The sequence below is a fragment of the Panulirus ornatus genome, chromosome 68 (genome assembly GCF_036320965.1).
Source record: "Panulirus ornatus isolate Po-2019 chromosome 68, ASM3632096v1, whole genome shotgun sequence".
Classification (NCBI taxonomy): domain Eukaryota; kingdom Metazoa; phylum Arthropoda; class Malacostraca; order Decapoda; family Palinuridae; genus Panulirus; species Panulirus ornatus.
The window spans coordinates 21,086,668-21,104,347 of NC_092291.1; the positions used below are offsets into that span (position 1 = coordinate 21,086,668).

The window sequence follows — 17,680 nt, forward strand, 5'->3', positions numbered from 1 at the left end:
TTAATGGTATTTTGATGTTTAAAAGCAAAAGAAAAACATAGAGGACTGTATATAGGGGAACATAACAGAATGTACAGTGACTGAACAGAAATAGTGAGGTCTGGGAGAAACACCATGAGATGTGGAAGGCAACAAAGGGTTCAGAAAAAAAAATCACTCCAGATGGCATAATGAAACCTGAGACATCAAGAACTGAAAGTATGTAAACAAAAAGTGTTTAATAGAAAGACATAAGAAACAAAATAAGAGCCAATATGTGTGGATGGTGTGGTTCAGCTTACTTTGATGTCTGAAAGTGAAATGATTATTATAATGTTTGGACACGAAGTACGGATGCAAAGTGAAAAAACAGGAACATAAGATGAAATCATGAATGACTCGAGTCTTTACTGAGTTTAATACCAGAATACACAATGTGCAAGACCTCTCATATATTGCCCAGACACTTTCTTAGAATGCATAATAAAACTGAAAGTCCAAACAGGAAACGTGACCAACAAATCACCTCAGTGAATGTCTGGAACAGATATTGAGTTAGAAATACAGTAAAACAAGTTGACCCTTATTTCTAAAACCTACCACAAGTGAGTATCAAGATTTCAGGTTGCTCCATGTTCACATGGATGAAGTCAGACCAATTTGTCCAAGGAGGAGGAAACTCACTCGGTGGATGGAATTAATGCATTTCCCTTCAGCTACCCCTATCTATGCTCAAAGAAATTGGCCTCACTGTCAAAACAAATTGATTGCAGCAAACTAACCCACATTCTCCATTCTCAATGATCTAGAGCAAATTACCTCCCACCCCACCCATATTCTTGACTGCTGTGACCACTCTTGTAATACTCTGGATCTGTTTTTCACCTCTGATCCTTTGCACTGTAACTACACACTCACCCCAGATTGGTTCAACTAACCACACTCTCAAAAATGTGCCTATTTTAACAGTACCAACCCCTCCAGCAGCCCTTTCTACACATGAATATTAGCAACTCAACGAAGGAGTAACTTAAGAAAATTCTTTCCTCACTTTCTTGAGTAGATCATCCTCTTATGTGGTGAAGCTTGTCTCCACTAAATGCATAGAAAAGAAAATTCTTTTCTGACTTTCCTTGCATAAATTAGTCATGTATGTGGAGATGCTTCCATCTCCACAAAATACATAGAAAAGTTTATCACTGCAGGAATGAATGCATTTATCCCCTCTTACTCCAAGATGACCTCTTCTTCCAAACCATGGTTCAACTGTTCCTGTAATGAGGTCACTCAGGCATAGCAGGCTTGGGAAAATTCTCCTTCCTTTGACTCCCATTCAGCATTCATCACTGCTCATAATAACTGCAAACACATTATCCATGAGACATAACATTCCTATTTTCAAAGGAAGTGTGATAACCTCTCCTCATCATCCACATATTGGTCTTTATGGTCTTTTGTTAACGGCAGCGCTAACAACTTATGTCACACCACCTTCCTTTCACTTTTCTACTATAGCTGTCTCTCCCATGGACAGAACAACTCCCTTTAGTTCCCGTTACTCCCCTAACTCTCCCTTGGATGAATAACATTCCTTCACCCCAGATGCTCCTTCTACTAAACATATGCCCTTTCCCATGATCTCTTTTCAGAATGTCCAGAAAGCCCTTCTCTTTCTAAACACAAGCAAGTATTATGGTCCAGATGATGTCCATCCCCATGGACTGAAACAGCATGCCTCTGAACTTACACTTACTCATGTTCCACTTCAGTTAAAAATCAGAAATTTCCTTCCTCTTGGAAACATGTGTCGGTACATCCCATCCCTAAAGAAGGGGGACTGTTCAAAGTCTTTGAATCCCTCCTGAACAGCCATATCCTCAAGCATTCTTAGTCTGTCTTCTCTGTGATCACCACTATGGTTTCCGTAAGGCAAGATCCACCAGTGATACTCTTGCTATCTTACTAATCTCTGGTCATCATCCCTGAAAGATTTTGGGGAATCCTATGTAGGTACTCTTGAAATATCCACAGCTTTTGAAGGGTGCGGCATCAGGGTCTCATCTCTAAGCTCCCCTATTTCAGTTTCCCTCCTTCACTTTGCTCCCACATATCTAGCTTCCTCTCTGGCCAATCTATCTCCATGGTTGTTCATAGATCAACCCCTTCCCTCTTCTCCATCCACAGCAGTGTCCCTAAATGGTCTGTCCTGACTTCTACACTTTTCTCCTTCTTATCACTGATTTCCTTTCTTCCACAAATAACCAAATGCACTCATGTGCTGATGACTGCATTTCTCCACATTCTTTAATTCTGCTCCTTCTTCTTTCACTCAATCTGCATCTCATCTCCCCTTCCTCAACACATTTAGACTTGGATAGGATATCTCTGTGGGGTAGACAAAATCTCATTGAGTTTAACACCTCCATGACCCAGTTTCTGCCTGTCTCTTACCAAAAATTCCTCACAACTTTCCTCTCTCCTTTGACAGTCCTGTAATTCCATCCCTTGAATTACTGGACATATATGGTATTACTGTAACATCCACTCTGTCTTGGAAACACCATTACAGAATTAGCTAAGTCTACCTCTAAGAAACTGGGAGTCCTGTTTAGATGTCAAAATTTCTTTTCTTCTGAACAGTTGCTTCATTTATACAAAGGAGTGTGTCCCTGTATGAATTATCGCTCTCACATCTGGGGTGGTTCTAGCCATGCATTCTTACTTGACAGAGTTGAGGCGAAAGCCATACTACTTATAAACTCTCCAAGATTAACTTCAAAACTTGACCATTTGCCCTATGTCCCAATATTGGTTCACTTTCCCTCTTCTATATGTATTACTTTGGTTTTTGCTCCTTGAACTGGCTGCTTATGTGCCCCCGCCACTGACTAAACTAAGAAATACTTGGCAAGCTAATGCATTACATGATTACTGTGCAGTCACTGGCAACTCAAGGTTGGGCCGTTTTAATAACTGTTTCTTTACCTACACCTTGAAGCTTTGGAACTCTCTACCCTCTCATGTCTTTCCCAACAACTATGACCAGGCATATTTCAAAATACAGATATTTCACTTCCTCTAACATTCATAAATACCATCCCTTGTCTTTTTTTTTTTCCTTTCATTAACCTCTCCATACTTCAATTACGGCCTGGCCTCGATGTGGACTTTTGTCTGTGAGTGGAGCCTCCAATGTAAAAGAAGAAGAAGAAGAAAAAAAAAAGCAAGCGATAGGTAAAATAATCAAACTATATCATAAACCAAACACAAGGAGGTGGTGGAAACTTGTTCAACATCTTCCAGCTGTTTTCTTAAGAATGAAAAACAACAATAACAATTACTTTAGTTTTCAAGAACAAAAAACAACAATGGAAAAGATTTAATCTAATAAAAAACCCTGCCCTCTGAGGTATGCAGAACTGCTCACTGTCCATTTCCATACACAAAGTTACATGACCAGACATCAAATTGGGGCTGAGAACTGAATTCTGACGTAAAAATATAAACAAGGAGGGAATGTGCACTTGTTCACATATATGACTGTGGACATCAAGGATTGGAGAATAGTTTTCCCTCTACTTTTTACAAGTGAACCATGATATTTATCATATCTTGTAAAAAAGAAAAAAAGCTAATCAGATATATGTCTAAAGTCACAGACAGATGAGCTTTTCATCCTCATCACATGCAATACCCAAACTATCTCTTAAGCCTCTATATATTCATCCTATGCAACCTACTTGTTTGATTCTATCGATTAAACCCATAAAGAAATAATTTTTGCATACTCCCTACAAAAACAATGGAAGTGAAATAAATCTAACTATCCAAAGATAAGATAGTAATAAATAAAACTTACCAGCAAAAAATGAATGAAACAGGAAAAAAAACAGTAACTTTCTCACCCCCTGCTGAAACCAACTTCAAGTTAAGATGGTTACAAATTTCATGACCTTACTAAAATTTACTTACCACAGCATATGATCCTACACGGAACAGTCCCAGTGGTAAGACCGGTGTAGTGTGAGTAAGGCCACTGCTAGACACTACTGGGTGTAGTCCTGGAGGAGGGTAAAGTGATGGTGCTCTTCGGTAAACAGACCGCTCTCCTGACTCTTGATTTAAGTCTGACTCCTCCCAGCTATTATCTTCTTCTACCAACGGGTCATCAGGCCCTAAAGGTAATGGTAATGGCTCTTCTTTCACTTCCTCCTTGATCTCCGTCTGAGGGTAAATATATAAAACATAAAAATATCTTATAAATGAAAGCTATTCTCCACTGTCAGAAAAATAATTCAAAATAAAACAGTCATTAAAAGCATTCTCTTGATACCTGTCCAATCATATTTCTCAGAAATGACATAGGAGAGTCCTGTTGTAAGGGAGGTTAACATACATTATTCTTAGTAAGAGATTAAAGTTTCATGGCTGAATGAAGATAGCGTCTGGAACAGATACCTAAGCCTTTAAGGAAAAACTCAACTTTTAGCTCCTTCCTCTGTTCCTACTCTTGAAAAACATAATCTAGGAGGGGAAGACTTCCATTCTTCTGCTCCTATCCCTCTTAGATGCTTTCTATGACACACATAAGATATGTGGATAGTATTTTTACTCCCCTGTCCTTAGGGATGTATGTACTTACATAGCCGTAATCCATCTTCCAGTTAGACAAAACTGTTAGAAAATGCACATGGTTCTGTACCCCCTAATGAATATCACCTTATGACCCCCAAACTCAAAACTTACTGAGAGGTGCAACTTTGTACATATCATCGTTAAAAGTTTGGTAAATAACCATTCAGTAAGTCCTTAAGATATTGTACACACAAGAATCCAAAGGCAGTATATTGCATACCCTTGATCCTTGACTTCCTAAGTTTACCAAATGCAGATATTGATCTAGTTTCTATGTTCAGTACATGGAGTTACTGAAGTCTGTCTGTTCGTGGTTACACTGTGAGTGAAAAGTGACCTTTGGCAAATTTGTATCATAAAGTACAATCTCACAGAAATTCTTACTGCAAAGAGTCTATCCTTTCTCTGTTACGGACCGCAGCACACTTTGATGCTGCAGGAGCCCTTGAAGAAGAGGTCCTGGGGTTGTGTATGAAATAATAATACTGGCAGATAGAGAATCGATGAGAGCGGATGCGGACTTTATATATTTGTTCCTGAGAGAATCTTAACGTAGGAAACAGCAATCAAGCATAAAAAAATAAATATAAATACTATGGTATATGTAAATGTCCATTCAATCAGTTATGAGATATTGAGTGCACAACCATACAGAGCCATTTACTTATATATATAACCTTAATCCTTAAACCTATACTTTCAAAAATTAACTGGATACGAAATTGAGCAATCTCAGTGCTACAGCTTTGGTCAGTTTCATTCTCTCAGTCAGTAAACATGATGTTCACAAATATTTACTATATGAAGTTTATGGAATATTTGAGTTCTAATTTCCCTTTCTTCCAAACCTTCCCATTCTTTCACCTTCTTTTGCTGACCATTCATCTTATCAACATTGACAGAGACTCCTGATGCCTGTTCCCTCCTAGAACTCTCTCAAGGGGTTAGCCATGGCAATCGAGTCCTTTACTAGCAAATCATCTTACCACGATGGGAAAAACATTTTGGACTATGAAAATGCACATACATATAAGCTTTCTATATCAAGTGGTTTTACATCAACCATCTAACTAGCTGCAGTGAGTATATTAAGTTTGTTGAGTATTCCTGGTAAATTATATGGGAGGGTATTGATTGAGAGGGTGAAGGCATGTACAGAGCATCAGATTGGGGAAGAGCAGTGCGGTTTCAGAAGTGGTAGAGGATGTGTGGATCAGGTGTTTGCTTTGAAGAATGTATGTGAGAAATACTTAGAAAAGCAAATGGATTTGTATGTAGCATTTATGGATCTGGAGAAGGCATATGATAGAGTTGATAGAGATGCTCTGTGGAAGGTATTAAGAATATATGGTGTGGGAGGCAAGTTGTTAGAAGCAGTGAAAAGTTTTTATCGAGGATGTAAGGCATGTGTACGTGTAGGAAGAGAGGAAAGTGATTGGTTCTCAGTGAATGTAGGTTTGCGGCAGGGGTGTGTGATGTCTCCATGGTTGTTTAATTTGTTTATGGATGGGGTTGTAAAGGAGGTAAATGCAAGAGTCCTGGAAAGAGGGGCAAGTATGAAGTCTGTTGGGGATGAGAGAGCTTGGGAAGTGAGTCAATTGTTGTTCGCTGATGATACAGCGCTGGTGGCTGATTCATGTGAGAAACTGCAGAAGCTGGTGACTGAGTTTGGTAAAGTGTGTGGAAGAAGAAAGTTGAGAGTAAATGTGAATAAGAGCAAGGTTATTAGGTACAGTAGGGGTGAGGGTCAAGTCAATTGGGAGGTGAGTTTGAATGGAGAAAAACTGGAGGAAGTGAAGTGTTTTAGATATCTGGGAGTGGATCTGTCAGCGGATGGAACCATGGAAGCGGAAGTGGATCATAGGGTGGGGGAGGGGGCGAAAATTTTGGGAGCCTTGAAAAATGTGTGGAAGTCGAGAACATTATCTCGGAAAGCAAAAATGGGTATGTTTGAGGGAATAGTGGTTCCAACAATGTTGTATGGTTGCGAGGCGTGGGCTATGGATAGAGATGTGCGCAGGAGGATGGATGTGCTGGAAATGAGATGTTTGAGGACAATGTGTGGTGTGAGGTGGTTTGATCGAGTAAGTAACGTAAGGGTAAGAGAGATGTGTGGAAATAAAAAGAGCGTGGTCGAGAGAGCAGAAGAGGGTGTTTTGAAATGGTTTGGGCACATGGAGAGAATGAGTGAGGAGAGATTGACCAAGAGGATATATGTGTCGGAGGTGGAGGGAACGAGGAGAAGAGGGAGACCAAATTGGAGGTGGAAAGATGGAGTGAAAAAGATTTTGTGTGATCGGGGCCTGAACATGCAGGAGGGTGAAAGGAGGGCAAGAAATAGAGTGAATTGGAGTCATGTGGTATACAGGGGTTGACGTGCTGTCAGTGGATTGAAGCAAGGCATGTGAAGCGTCTGGGGTAAACCATGGAAAGCTGTGTAGGTATGTATATTTGCGTGTCTGGATGTGTGTATGTACATGTGTATGGGGGGGGGGGGTTGGGCCATTTCTTTCGTCTGTTTCCTTGCGCTACCTCGCAAACGCGGGAGACAGCGACAAAGTATAAAAAAAAAAAAAAAAAAAAAAAAAAAAAAAAAAAAAAACATCTTCTGAGGTAATGATGTCATTTTTAACATCTTTCATTCCACCACTAAAGAACAGGGCTGACATTGGTCACAATGACCAAAGAATTTTTAAACCAGTGTTTGAAATGTTCTCAGCAATGGCAGAATAACAGGAGAGGAGTTAGCTGAAGCTGGGTCTTAAACACAGCAGTTACCAGCCCAAGGAACACATAATAGATGTTGCCATAACAACCCAGTTTTGCCAAGACTGAACAAAGGGCTACTAATGCCCTACCATCCAGAAGCAAATCATGGAAAACAGATCTTTAAATAAAGTAGATTATGGGAATCAAATTGATTCATGTGTGTCTACAGATCTTTAAACAGACTTAATTTTGTATAAAAATGATGCAAGCATGCCTAAAGATTTTCAAATGATGTGTATTTTGAGAATTAAACCGATGCACACAGACTTATGTTTCTGTAACTAACAGCAACATGCTGTGAATACAGTATGTGCATTACTTAAGAATAAGTGACTGTCAGGGAAATAAAACAATTTATACTGGAAAATCCTAAATAATACCTGGAGAAACTGGCTGGGGTGAGTGTCCAGTGATGAAGTTTTAGGTGAAGAATGGGTTTTCTTGGAGTGTGTTAGATTCTGCTTCTGAAGCTGATGTGTTTGCTGTTGATTTACAGGTGAGTTCTCAGGATTGGTCTGAGATGCTGCTGATCCCTGACGCATGGACGATACAATTTGGAGCCAACCAGATTTTTGGTTAGCTTTATCTACATCTGTTACAGGAACAGTTGCCTTTAATGGAGCAGTCAAAGGAAGGGAAGGATTTGATGATGTGGAAGTTTGAAGGGGAAGAGAAAGTTGAGAACTAACAGGAATGGAAATGGTGGGGGCAGTGGAAGATTGAATGCTGCTGAACTTTGGGGCTTCATTAGTGGGATGCCATGATGATGATGATAAGGGAGTAGATGGAATAATGAGTGAATCTGATTCTTTTGTGGTAGCAGATGAAGCTGAGGGCATTGTAGTTTTCTTCTTTCTCTTCTTCTTCGGTGGAGGGCTTTCTGGAGATGGAGGATAGTCCTGATGACGATTTGTGTCTGAAAAATGAGCAGTGTATCAAAAACTTTCTTAAGACATTGCTATAGAGAGGAATACCCCAAATCAATCACACTTGCAAAGACAAATACAGAATCAGTTTCATTCCTTAAATGACTTTCCTGTATTCATACTGACATCCTCTGCTTCATTCATAACTCCTGAACTTTCTTTAAATCTTTCATCATTACTCTTTCAGATCTAAGTCTTTCTGCTTCCTGTCCTTGCTCCATTCTACCCTAAATTCATTTTTGCAATTTTCTAATTTTCAGCTGCTGATATCTACCAACACTCCATTATCAGTTATGCAGCATAAAATAATTTCAAAAACCCCCTTGATACATTCAAATAAATCTGTAAAAGTGAACTACATTTTCTACAATACCTCAGAGCTTCTTTATGATTCACATAGCATATAAGCTAAAGAATCAGCGGTGATACATCTTTATCCTTCTATGCCTACAAATAACATGCCTCAAATGACTACAGCTGTATGCAGTTCTTATGGCATTAATCTACGCTGCTCTCACTTTTTTTCACATTTCCCTATCAAAACTAATTTTACATTATCAAAGAGCTATAAAGTGCTTCATTACGAAATGTTCTTTCATAAGCCATACAAAATATCTTTATAGCAATTGCAACTGTTCCTTCTTAAATAACTACTCCCAACTTAAGTTTTACCACTGCAATCCTTGTTAAATAACTTTTCCAAATTCCCTATCTTCACAAAATACAACTCTTTCTCACTCAAAATAACCATACAAGGCTCACGGAACATACTCTTCTCTGTACAAACAATGAATATATGCAGCTGTTACAATAATGACTAACTTGATTACGGTATCTAATAAAAAAGCCTAAGCTCACATATTAGCAGTCACATTATTCCTTTTTCATCAATCACTAGCCTTCCCCAGTTGAACCATTAAAATACTTCTCACCCTTCAAAACATTACTTTTTTACTTTTGATACCTCAGTTCCTATCAAGGCCAGGCTTTAATTGAAACAGAAAGAGGTTACTGCTCCACTAGCCCCTAATTTTGTTTCATATATGCCTACCTAAAATTACCATTCCATAAAATACTGATTAACATATCTTTATATACTCATCATATCCCTCTTATACTTCTTAAAAACATACAGATCAACAGTTTTTACTATGCCTGGTTATAGACAAGCAAATAAATGCATACACCCATGGCTGCGGCATATGAACAATAGTGGGAATCAATGCAATGTTAAGACCCTTACCATCAATCCTACACAATAACATAAACAAGCACCCTAAGTTTCCTGGTTCTGACTTGCTGCCCTCTTCTAGAGGTGAATGGTTAATAAATCTATGTTCTTGTTTTCTATTATAAGACACATGAAAAAAGTCTAATATCTTTATCTTGTGGAAATAAGAGGCAAACCCATGATAATAAAGTGATGTTTGGATGAAAAGATGTAACTTTCAAGAAAACCTTATGATAAGAAGTTGAACACACTGCAGAATTCTAATGATATGAAGTCTGTATATACACCATAAAGGAACTTACTTGATGTGTTTACATTTGCCTCAGGAACTGCCAAACCCTTAATCTTAAGACACTCAGCTGTCTTCAACAAAGATGCTAAATTGGCCTGCCGAACATTAACCTGTTTGGGAGAAAAAAGAGTATTCTAGGTTGCCCTATCAAATATTTATCTGTCTGGAAAAAAAGCAATGTCATTCTCGAATGCCCAATCGCAACTCAAACTAGTAGCAAAATAAGCAAAGACAATTACAACAACAAGCACTTGCACTGCCTTACTTGCCCCCACGTTAAACATACAGGAAAAAACTAACACGCTTCAGTATCACAGATCTAAAAATCAGCTTTCCAAAACACTTTGAGCATTCAAAAGTCCCTTGGCACTTAGCTCTTTTTAAGCTGATCTATCACCTTATGTATGGAATCTCAGCATTTATAACTGCATTTTCATCACATTGCTTGAATAATTATCTATCTTTAATTAGTTTTTCATAATAAACTTCTCCCATTCTGAAGGGAATAATTATCTATCTTTAATTAGTTTTTTAAAATAAATTTCTCCCATTCTGAAGGGTCCAATCTCAGATTTCATGTGTTTGAATTTGAGAATAACATTTTAGAGCTCTTTTCCGTTTTAAATCACTTTCTCCTCATATAATCTCTGTTCTCTACCATGGGACTGGATTATTTCTTCAGCATTTTGTATTTCTTCATCAAACTCTTCTCTGACTACTTGTTGTTGATCTTTTCTTCTTTTTCTAAGCCTTTTTTCATTCTTCTAATTGTATCCTACCTTTAGGTATCTTCTATTTTTCGATGTTTTTCATTTTATTGACATTAATCCATTATTTCTGTCCATAATCCATGCTGATTACTTATTATCCTTGGTGGTACACCAAATAGGTGTATCATCTATTGGTTAGGTAATAGCTGGTATGCAGCCACCAAACAGGAAGGTACATTACCAGTGCTGTCCGACTGGATATTGGGAGGGTTAGTGACAGCTCCATAGTGAGCCTGCACTTCAGTAGTTGTCAAGGGTCACTCCTTTGACCCAGGTAGCTGTGTTTGTCTTTTCTTTCAGTCTCAACTACACTTGGACTGCTGGCATTCTGTCCACAAACATACAATCTCTTCTTATCACACCTAACACTTGACAACACATTCACTCACACAACTCATTTTTTGTAACACTAGATTTTCCTGCAGCGAGTACTATGCACTAGCCCTGCCTTTTGCTATAAAGGTAGGAGCAATAGACAGAAGCACTGAGTAAAACATCAGACAGGACCATTAGGTAGTAGTACTAAGTAGGAGCATCAGGTAGAAGTAGTACAATGGAACATTAGGTAGACACATCATGTAGAAGTAGTTGGTAAGAACATTCGGTAAGACTCTGAAAACACTGTGCAAGAACTGCCCCCAATGGCCTGCTAAGGGTGAGGCAATAAAGGCTAAGAAGTATCACTGAAGTTCAACAGTTATGGGGATTCTTTTGCCATGGCCACTCCCTTGAGGGAATTCCAAAAGGGAACAGGCATCAGAGATAGATAAATAAAACAATCTTTCTTTTTCACCAGGCTATCATTTACTTTTGTCTGATATCTTCAAAGTATTTTTCAAGTACTAAAGGACTCCATTTCTTTCTTGCTGGTATGGTATTAAGTGGATATATTCAATCTTTTTTATATTGTCAACTCGTTGCCATACATATCTAAGCTCAAAAACTCTAGTCTTTTAAACACCCATGTTTACACTCTACATTACTTCCATTTTATTTCTGAAGTTTCATTGAATTCTCTATAGCTTGCTGATTTCTTCTCATGTCGGTAGTTGATAACATAATATGGCAATATTCAAGTTTGCTTATTATGTATGTGAAGAAAAGCTCCATCATCATATTACAGAAATGAGTACAAGGCTGCCTATCTACTGCATAAGAGATGGTATCGCATCTTTTCCACAGTACAGGAGTTCATTATTTAGATACATCAGCTGTGTAGGTCCACAACTCAGAGTAACACTCACAGAGAAGAAGGGTAAGATTGCAAGCAAGGGACTCCCTCATACAATCCACCTCAGTTTCGTTCATCTATTACAGACCAAAAAGCTCCAACTGCTGATTCCTTCACCAATCCAGTGAGCTTCACTGAGTTGACATTCGCTACTGTTTTTGCAAACTGTTTTTGCAAACTGTTTTTGCAAAATCACAAATAAATCAAAATCATTACCATTTAAACTCTTTACCTTCAATGTTAAGAATAGATCCAAAATAAATTCCTATTATGAACAAAATACTGAAAGAAAGCATCCTTTCTGCAGGTCTGTCAGTTCCCATTTACTTTCCTACACAAGCTACAGATGGATAGAAAGCTGACACCATGCCCAACACTTTAACACCCATACTTAATCCATTCTGAAGGTCTATCCATTGATGTTCAAGTTGGATTGCATATGAGAAGCTATTCTCACTTAAATGCATAGAATATGAGTTTATTCATTCAATTTTCTGGAGAATTATCAATACTATAAAAAGGATTGCTTGTCCACAAATAAGCAAGCTTTATCTAGTTTGTTGAAGATGGAAAACACCTGGACTAACCTGACCACAGTACATGTAGTCTAACAAGCATTCCACATCCTGGGCACGTGCTTCATTCAAAACAATTACTGCCCGTGTAGTATCACTTGGAGTCTGCTGGAATATTTCATCAAAGAAATCACTACACGTGGCCAATACAAGCCTGTGCACCATAAAGAGACGACCTTCACATGCAAGTGTTGCATCAGAGTAACGTGGCTGCAACAGAACAAAACGTAACCACATTACAAATCATAATCAAGTTAAGGACAAGCATGACATGATACTTCCTACATTTTCTGATACTGTATATTACAAGACATATGACAAATAACTTTTCTAAACACCAGTACTGTAAAACTGAAGTCAGACCATTATTTCATGTCTTAATGTCCATTGGTCAGCCTACAAGTCAGTTCAATACACACATATGTCAATGAATGCTGTAAATTTTTCTTGATAAAAACCTTTTTTTGATCAACTGAACCGTACAAAACAAATTTAGCTAAATAATGAGAAGAAAGAAGTATTAGTTCTGAGAGTATTCCTGTTAACATTAAAGAGAGTACACAACTCACATGGGAGATAACAATCTAACCAAGAAGGTGAGGCATGATTTGAGGTAGAGCAGATTAAGTTCTCACAGGTTACAAGAGGATTCTTTTTCTTATCAAAAACTGGTTGTGATTTGTGTTCAGATGGCATTTTGTTTATCTATGGCCTTTGTATTGATGTTCATGATGTCTGGAGCGAATGCCTTTGTCATAACTAGCACGAATGGTATTCTATTGAGTGGGAGTGGTTGATCACTAAGTAGTAATGTGAGGGTACTTAATACATATCTGTTGCATTAAAATGGTGATGGTGGAATTCTAAGAGAATGTAAACATTGTGTTTTCAGAAAACCACCATTCCAACTGTGTGATGTAGTGGCAAATGTTTACTGTTGTTTGTTTAGTACTGCAGCTTGTGGGTGTGAAGGAAGGTCATGGTAAAAGAAATCAAAGAGAGCTGGAGAAAGAAAGAACTTCTCCGTGGATAACTCCAACAGACAGCATGAGAATATTTGATGTGAAGCTTTGTGGAATGGTGATGTCTCCTGTCACAGATACTGTGGGAGGCAGGATATGGATATCTGAATCCATCCAGAATATTGTTCGTTAGACTGGTATGCAGTGTAGTGGATTGTTTGGGCTGCAGCTATGCTGGTTGGGCAAGACTTGGAAGTTTTAGTTGCTTCTGTTGTGGATGAGCTTTTCTAAGAGGTGGATAAACTGATGAACAGTGATCAAGTAAAACGTGTACTCAGAGAAAGGCAAGTCCCACAAATTGGGCAGGGCAAATGAAGCCGGGTTAAATCATGAAATATTGAAAATGAAGAGAGTAATAATGAGAGTATGAGATGTGGAGTTTTACCTTTGCGAGGAAAGTTCATAGCACTTAAAAAAAATGACAAGCATGAACTGTCTACAGCACCTTTCTTTTATCTTAATGAAATTTCAGTCTCTGAATTAATTCTTGCAGTCATACTGCTAGTCATTCAATTATCTACTTAATTATCTTTTTCTATTCTATTTGGTATAATTTCTACTTCCATCAATAAAACACCATAATATGAAACATCAAATATGATTATTTTTGATTACCACAGTTTAACAGTATAAGATCTAAACCCTGCCATGCAAAGTAATGGCGATATGTGGACTGACTGAAAATTTTGTCAGATTCCTGATGATGGTTCAAATGTTACATGAACATTACTCATATCAATCTTTACTATCCTCTGGATACCAGTGTCAAGACTGAACCTTAAGACACTCTTGAAGTACTTAGGCTACTCGTAAATTTCCAATGAGAACCCTGTAACACAGACTTACCTTGGTACGGAGTCTATGTAAAACATGGGAAAATGTTGCTTCATGGTTGTTCCATCTGAGCTTCAACAGGCCTTCTGACAGAGCCATTATACAGCTGCACACCTAAGGAAGATAGAATAAATTTATTGGTATGTCTTGAAAAAAAAAATCTGAAGTACAATGACTCAGTTGAGATACCTATCAAAGTATGATGCTATCTCTAGTTCCCAAGTATTACCTCAAGAAAAACTTGACCATGAACAACAAAATCAGTCTGCTCACACTTCAAAGCTAAATCCAATCCAAAATGTGGATGTCACAAATGAATGTAAAGTATAGATGGGCATCTGCTAATCTATCCACAGGGAATAGGGATGGAGGGCAAAATCACTGGGAAGAGCCCTCAGAGTGATACCAACAGTTGCAAGAGGAATGGAATGTTTGAAGTTCCCCATAGTAGTATTTGAGGTGTTTAAAATTTTGAAAGTTTCTTAATCATCACGCCACAACATCACATATTACCTGTATAGGTATGGGAGACAAGGTGTATAACTGGCAATACCTGAGAGGATCTGGAAACTCACAGATAATATATACATACAATATATGCAATTAAATAGATGAAGCTACTAGAACACTTTGGAATCTGGAAATTAACTCACGTCACAATAAACAAGGGTGAAATAAGAGAAAATACCATCAGTCAAGGTAAAAGTTCTTGAATAAGGCAATTGTAACCTCTTGATATAACTGATTAGAAAGGAAAAACCTCCAGTCTATGTTCTTGGCTACAGTTAAGATTAAATAAGGTCCTCCAGGTCAGGTTTGGTAACGATGAAAAAGTGAAAATCCTTATAATGAAAATAAAAGAACAAGAGCCAAGTCTTGAGCAAAAACAGAGGGATGCCTTTAAACATGAGAAAATTTCCATAAAGTTACAACTATAGTAATCTTTTACTTGACACTTACTTAAGACATGCCACCTTAATTAGTATGGAATCCAATAAATCACTTATGGTATGGTAGGATCTACTGTAGAGATTGATTACGGCTGGTATAGCATGACAGGCATTGCACGTTATTCTTCTTATCATGTGATAATAAATAAACTGACAGAGGGAATGGCTATGTAAAACATGGAAAATATGGTGTTAATTAACAAGAAACCTGGTGAACCACTTCTAAACCTCAACAGAACCTCTAAATACCTCACCTAACTTTCCTAGGGGAGGACTTTTTAACTCAATTTTGAATGTTATCACAATATCTTAGATATCGTTATAAGCTAACTCCCACAAAGAGGTGCAGAGAGTTAACTAAATAACTTCACATCAGTTCTTGGGAGTTGTACGTGTCTGCTGCATACAAACCCAAGCAACACAAAAACTGGATATGAAAATAAGACAATGACAATCATTTGTTTTTCAAACTGCATCCATGATAGGGTAAATTTGGGTTTTTAAGTTGAACTTTTCGTAAGTTCTCTTGACTTATGCAAGTGTTTAACCAACTTTTATATTAGTCAACCATAATTTTCCCTGATATTCACAGCCCTCCCCACTATCAAAACATCTATTGCCATGCAATGAAAACAAACAATCCTAATTATGCTCCCCTTGTCTTAATCCAGCATCCATTCCAATACAGTATGTAAAATTCATGAGGATTCTATTAAGTTCTACATTTGATACAATAACGGATCTTAAGGACATAATTCCACATAAAAGCCACCACCTTATTCGAAAACGGATTTGAAAGAAATCGACATCACTAAATTCCCGACATCAAGGCAAAGTGACATATATAACCACTGCTGCAAGATCTGAAGCATTACCTTTTATTCAACAATAATCAACACTGATCTGTGATAAAGCATAGGGCTATGAAGATTTGGGAAAATCTGAAGATATTCAGGTAAAAGTATGTGAAGCATAGCAATCATAAGGATCCACGAAAAAAATTATATAACATCCCAAGCAGCCATACTATATGGTATAAATATAACAGCATGGTTTGAGAACTACATTAAATTACTTGCAATAAGGACAAACAGAGTTGCTGGCAACCACCATGTGCCATGTTATTTTCTTATTTCTTCAGCTGTTGATTCAAAACTGAAGTCATAAGTGGGTCTAATGTATATATCTATAAAGTTAAGCACAGATAACATCTGTGGTTTGGGAAAGTTAGGATGGGTTTTCATGGGTTCTATTAACCTCTGTAAGCGTTTCACCTACTTTTCTGTCAACTGACCAAGAAATTTTCCCTGAGCTTTAAAGCCCTGCCCCTACACTTATTAATCATCAAATGAAAAAAATAAATCAGTTCCAAAGTATACAGGGTCAGGCTAAATCATTTCAACTAATTGTCTAAAGTCCACTGATATGCTTTTCTTCCTAAACCATAAGAGGGTGGCGGCCCTAGACTGACATTACACTTCAAATTTTACACATACTGCTGTGAGAACACTTCTTGTCATAAGAACTAAAAATTGGTGATGGAAATTCATTCTATCACTGTTAGACACTTTTCTCTTCTAAAGAAACCGACAAATTATCGATAAATCCGCAAAACAGCAGCACCTATACAAAAATATATAGTTGGGATACTTTACCTTCATATCAAAGATGAATTTTCAATTACTGAGCTAAAACACAGTTTAAGTGTTGAAAGGCATTACCCAATGAGACACTGTCCTCATTAATTACGTAATACCTAAACAACAATAAGGAATAATTATACTATATCTACTGTCTGCTTCCTAATCCTTAAAAATGTTTAATATGTCTTTATTTACGCAACAATTCCAGGTAATAATTTACTTGACTCACCTCTTGACAAACCTGCCATCATAAAACACTAGATGATTGTTTTTACAAACTTTTCATTGTTATCAATATCTTTCTTACCCCTTTCCGTAGAGAGCTTCCTCATGTGCTGTTTTCATACAAGTTACTATTAATATCATAAGGTAAATGGCTTAAAATACGTGTCTGATTCTTATCGTCGCAGCTCTTCCATCCGCCATTACTGAGATTCTGACGCTGATCAACAACACTGTATTCGAATACTATGGTGAAAAAACATTCTCATTATTTATTCCAGTACTGGTATCATTTTTCTTTAATATCACTAAATTATCTTATAAACCTTTAGTGAAGTTACTGCTAGTAATACGAAAGTGAAAAAATTTGCTCATTTTCACTCTGAGATACAAAAGGAAGTAGAAGTCAAAGTCACATAAGTCCAGCCGATAAGAACATGGTTTCTAAGCTTGGCTCTCGTCCGCCGCCTTCATTAAAACAGCGTGACATAACGAATCACGAATAGATGAACTTAGCCGCGAGTAATATCGTTGCCGAAATGGTACTCCATAAAAGAAGATAAATCAAGAGTTATGTTCCTAATTACTAGGCGTTTCTAAA

At 37.5% G+C, this 17,680-nt stretch overlaps 1 protein-coding gene across 3 annotated transcripts in view; it reads right to left on the reverse strand.

Annotated features, from left to right (window-relative positions):
* LOC139747398 (uncharacterized) overlaps nucleotides 1-17,317 on the reverse strand; it is a 70,243-nt gene extending 52,926 nt beyond the window's left edge. For all 3 annotated transcript variants that reach the window (XM_071659706.1, XM_071659705.1, XM_071659707.1), the window contains exons 1-6: nucleotides 17,165-17,317; nucleotides 14,277-14,378; nucleotides 12,421-12,618; nucleotides 9,843-9,942; nucleotides 7,764-8,299; nucleotides 3,952-4,203 (exon numbers count right to left, since the gene is read on the reverse strand). In XM_071659706.1, coding sequence (XP_071515807.1) covers nucleotides 3,952-4,203; nucleotides 7,764-8,299; nucleotides 9,843-9,942; nucleotides 12,421-12,618; nucleotides 14,277-14,363 — 1,173 coding nt within the window. In that variant the 5' untranslated portion in view covers nucleotides 14,364-14,378; nucleotides 17,165-17,317. The remainder of the gene's footprint in view (nucleotides 1-3,951; nucleotides 4,204-7,763; nucleotides 8,300-9,842; nucleotides 9,943-12,420; nucleotides 12,619-14,276; nucleotides 14,379-17,164) is intronic.
* Nucleotides 17,318-17,680: the final 363 nt, after the last annotated feature.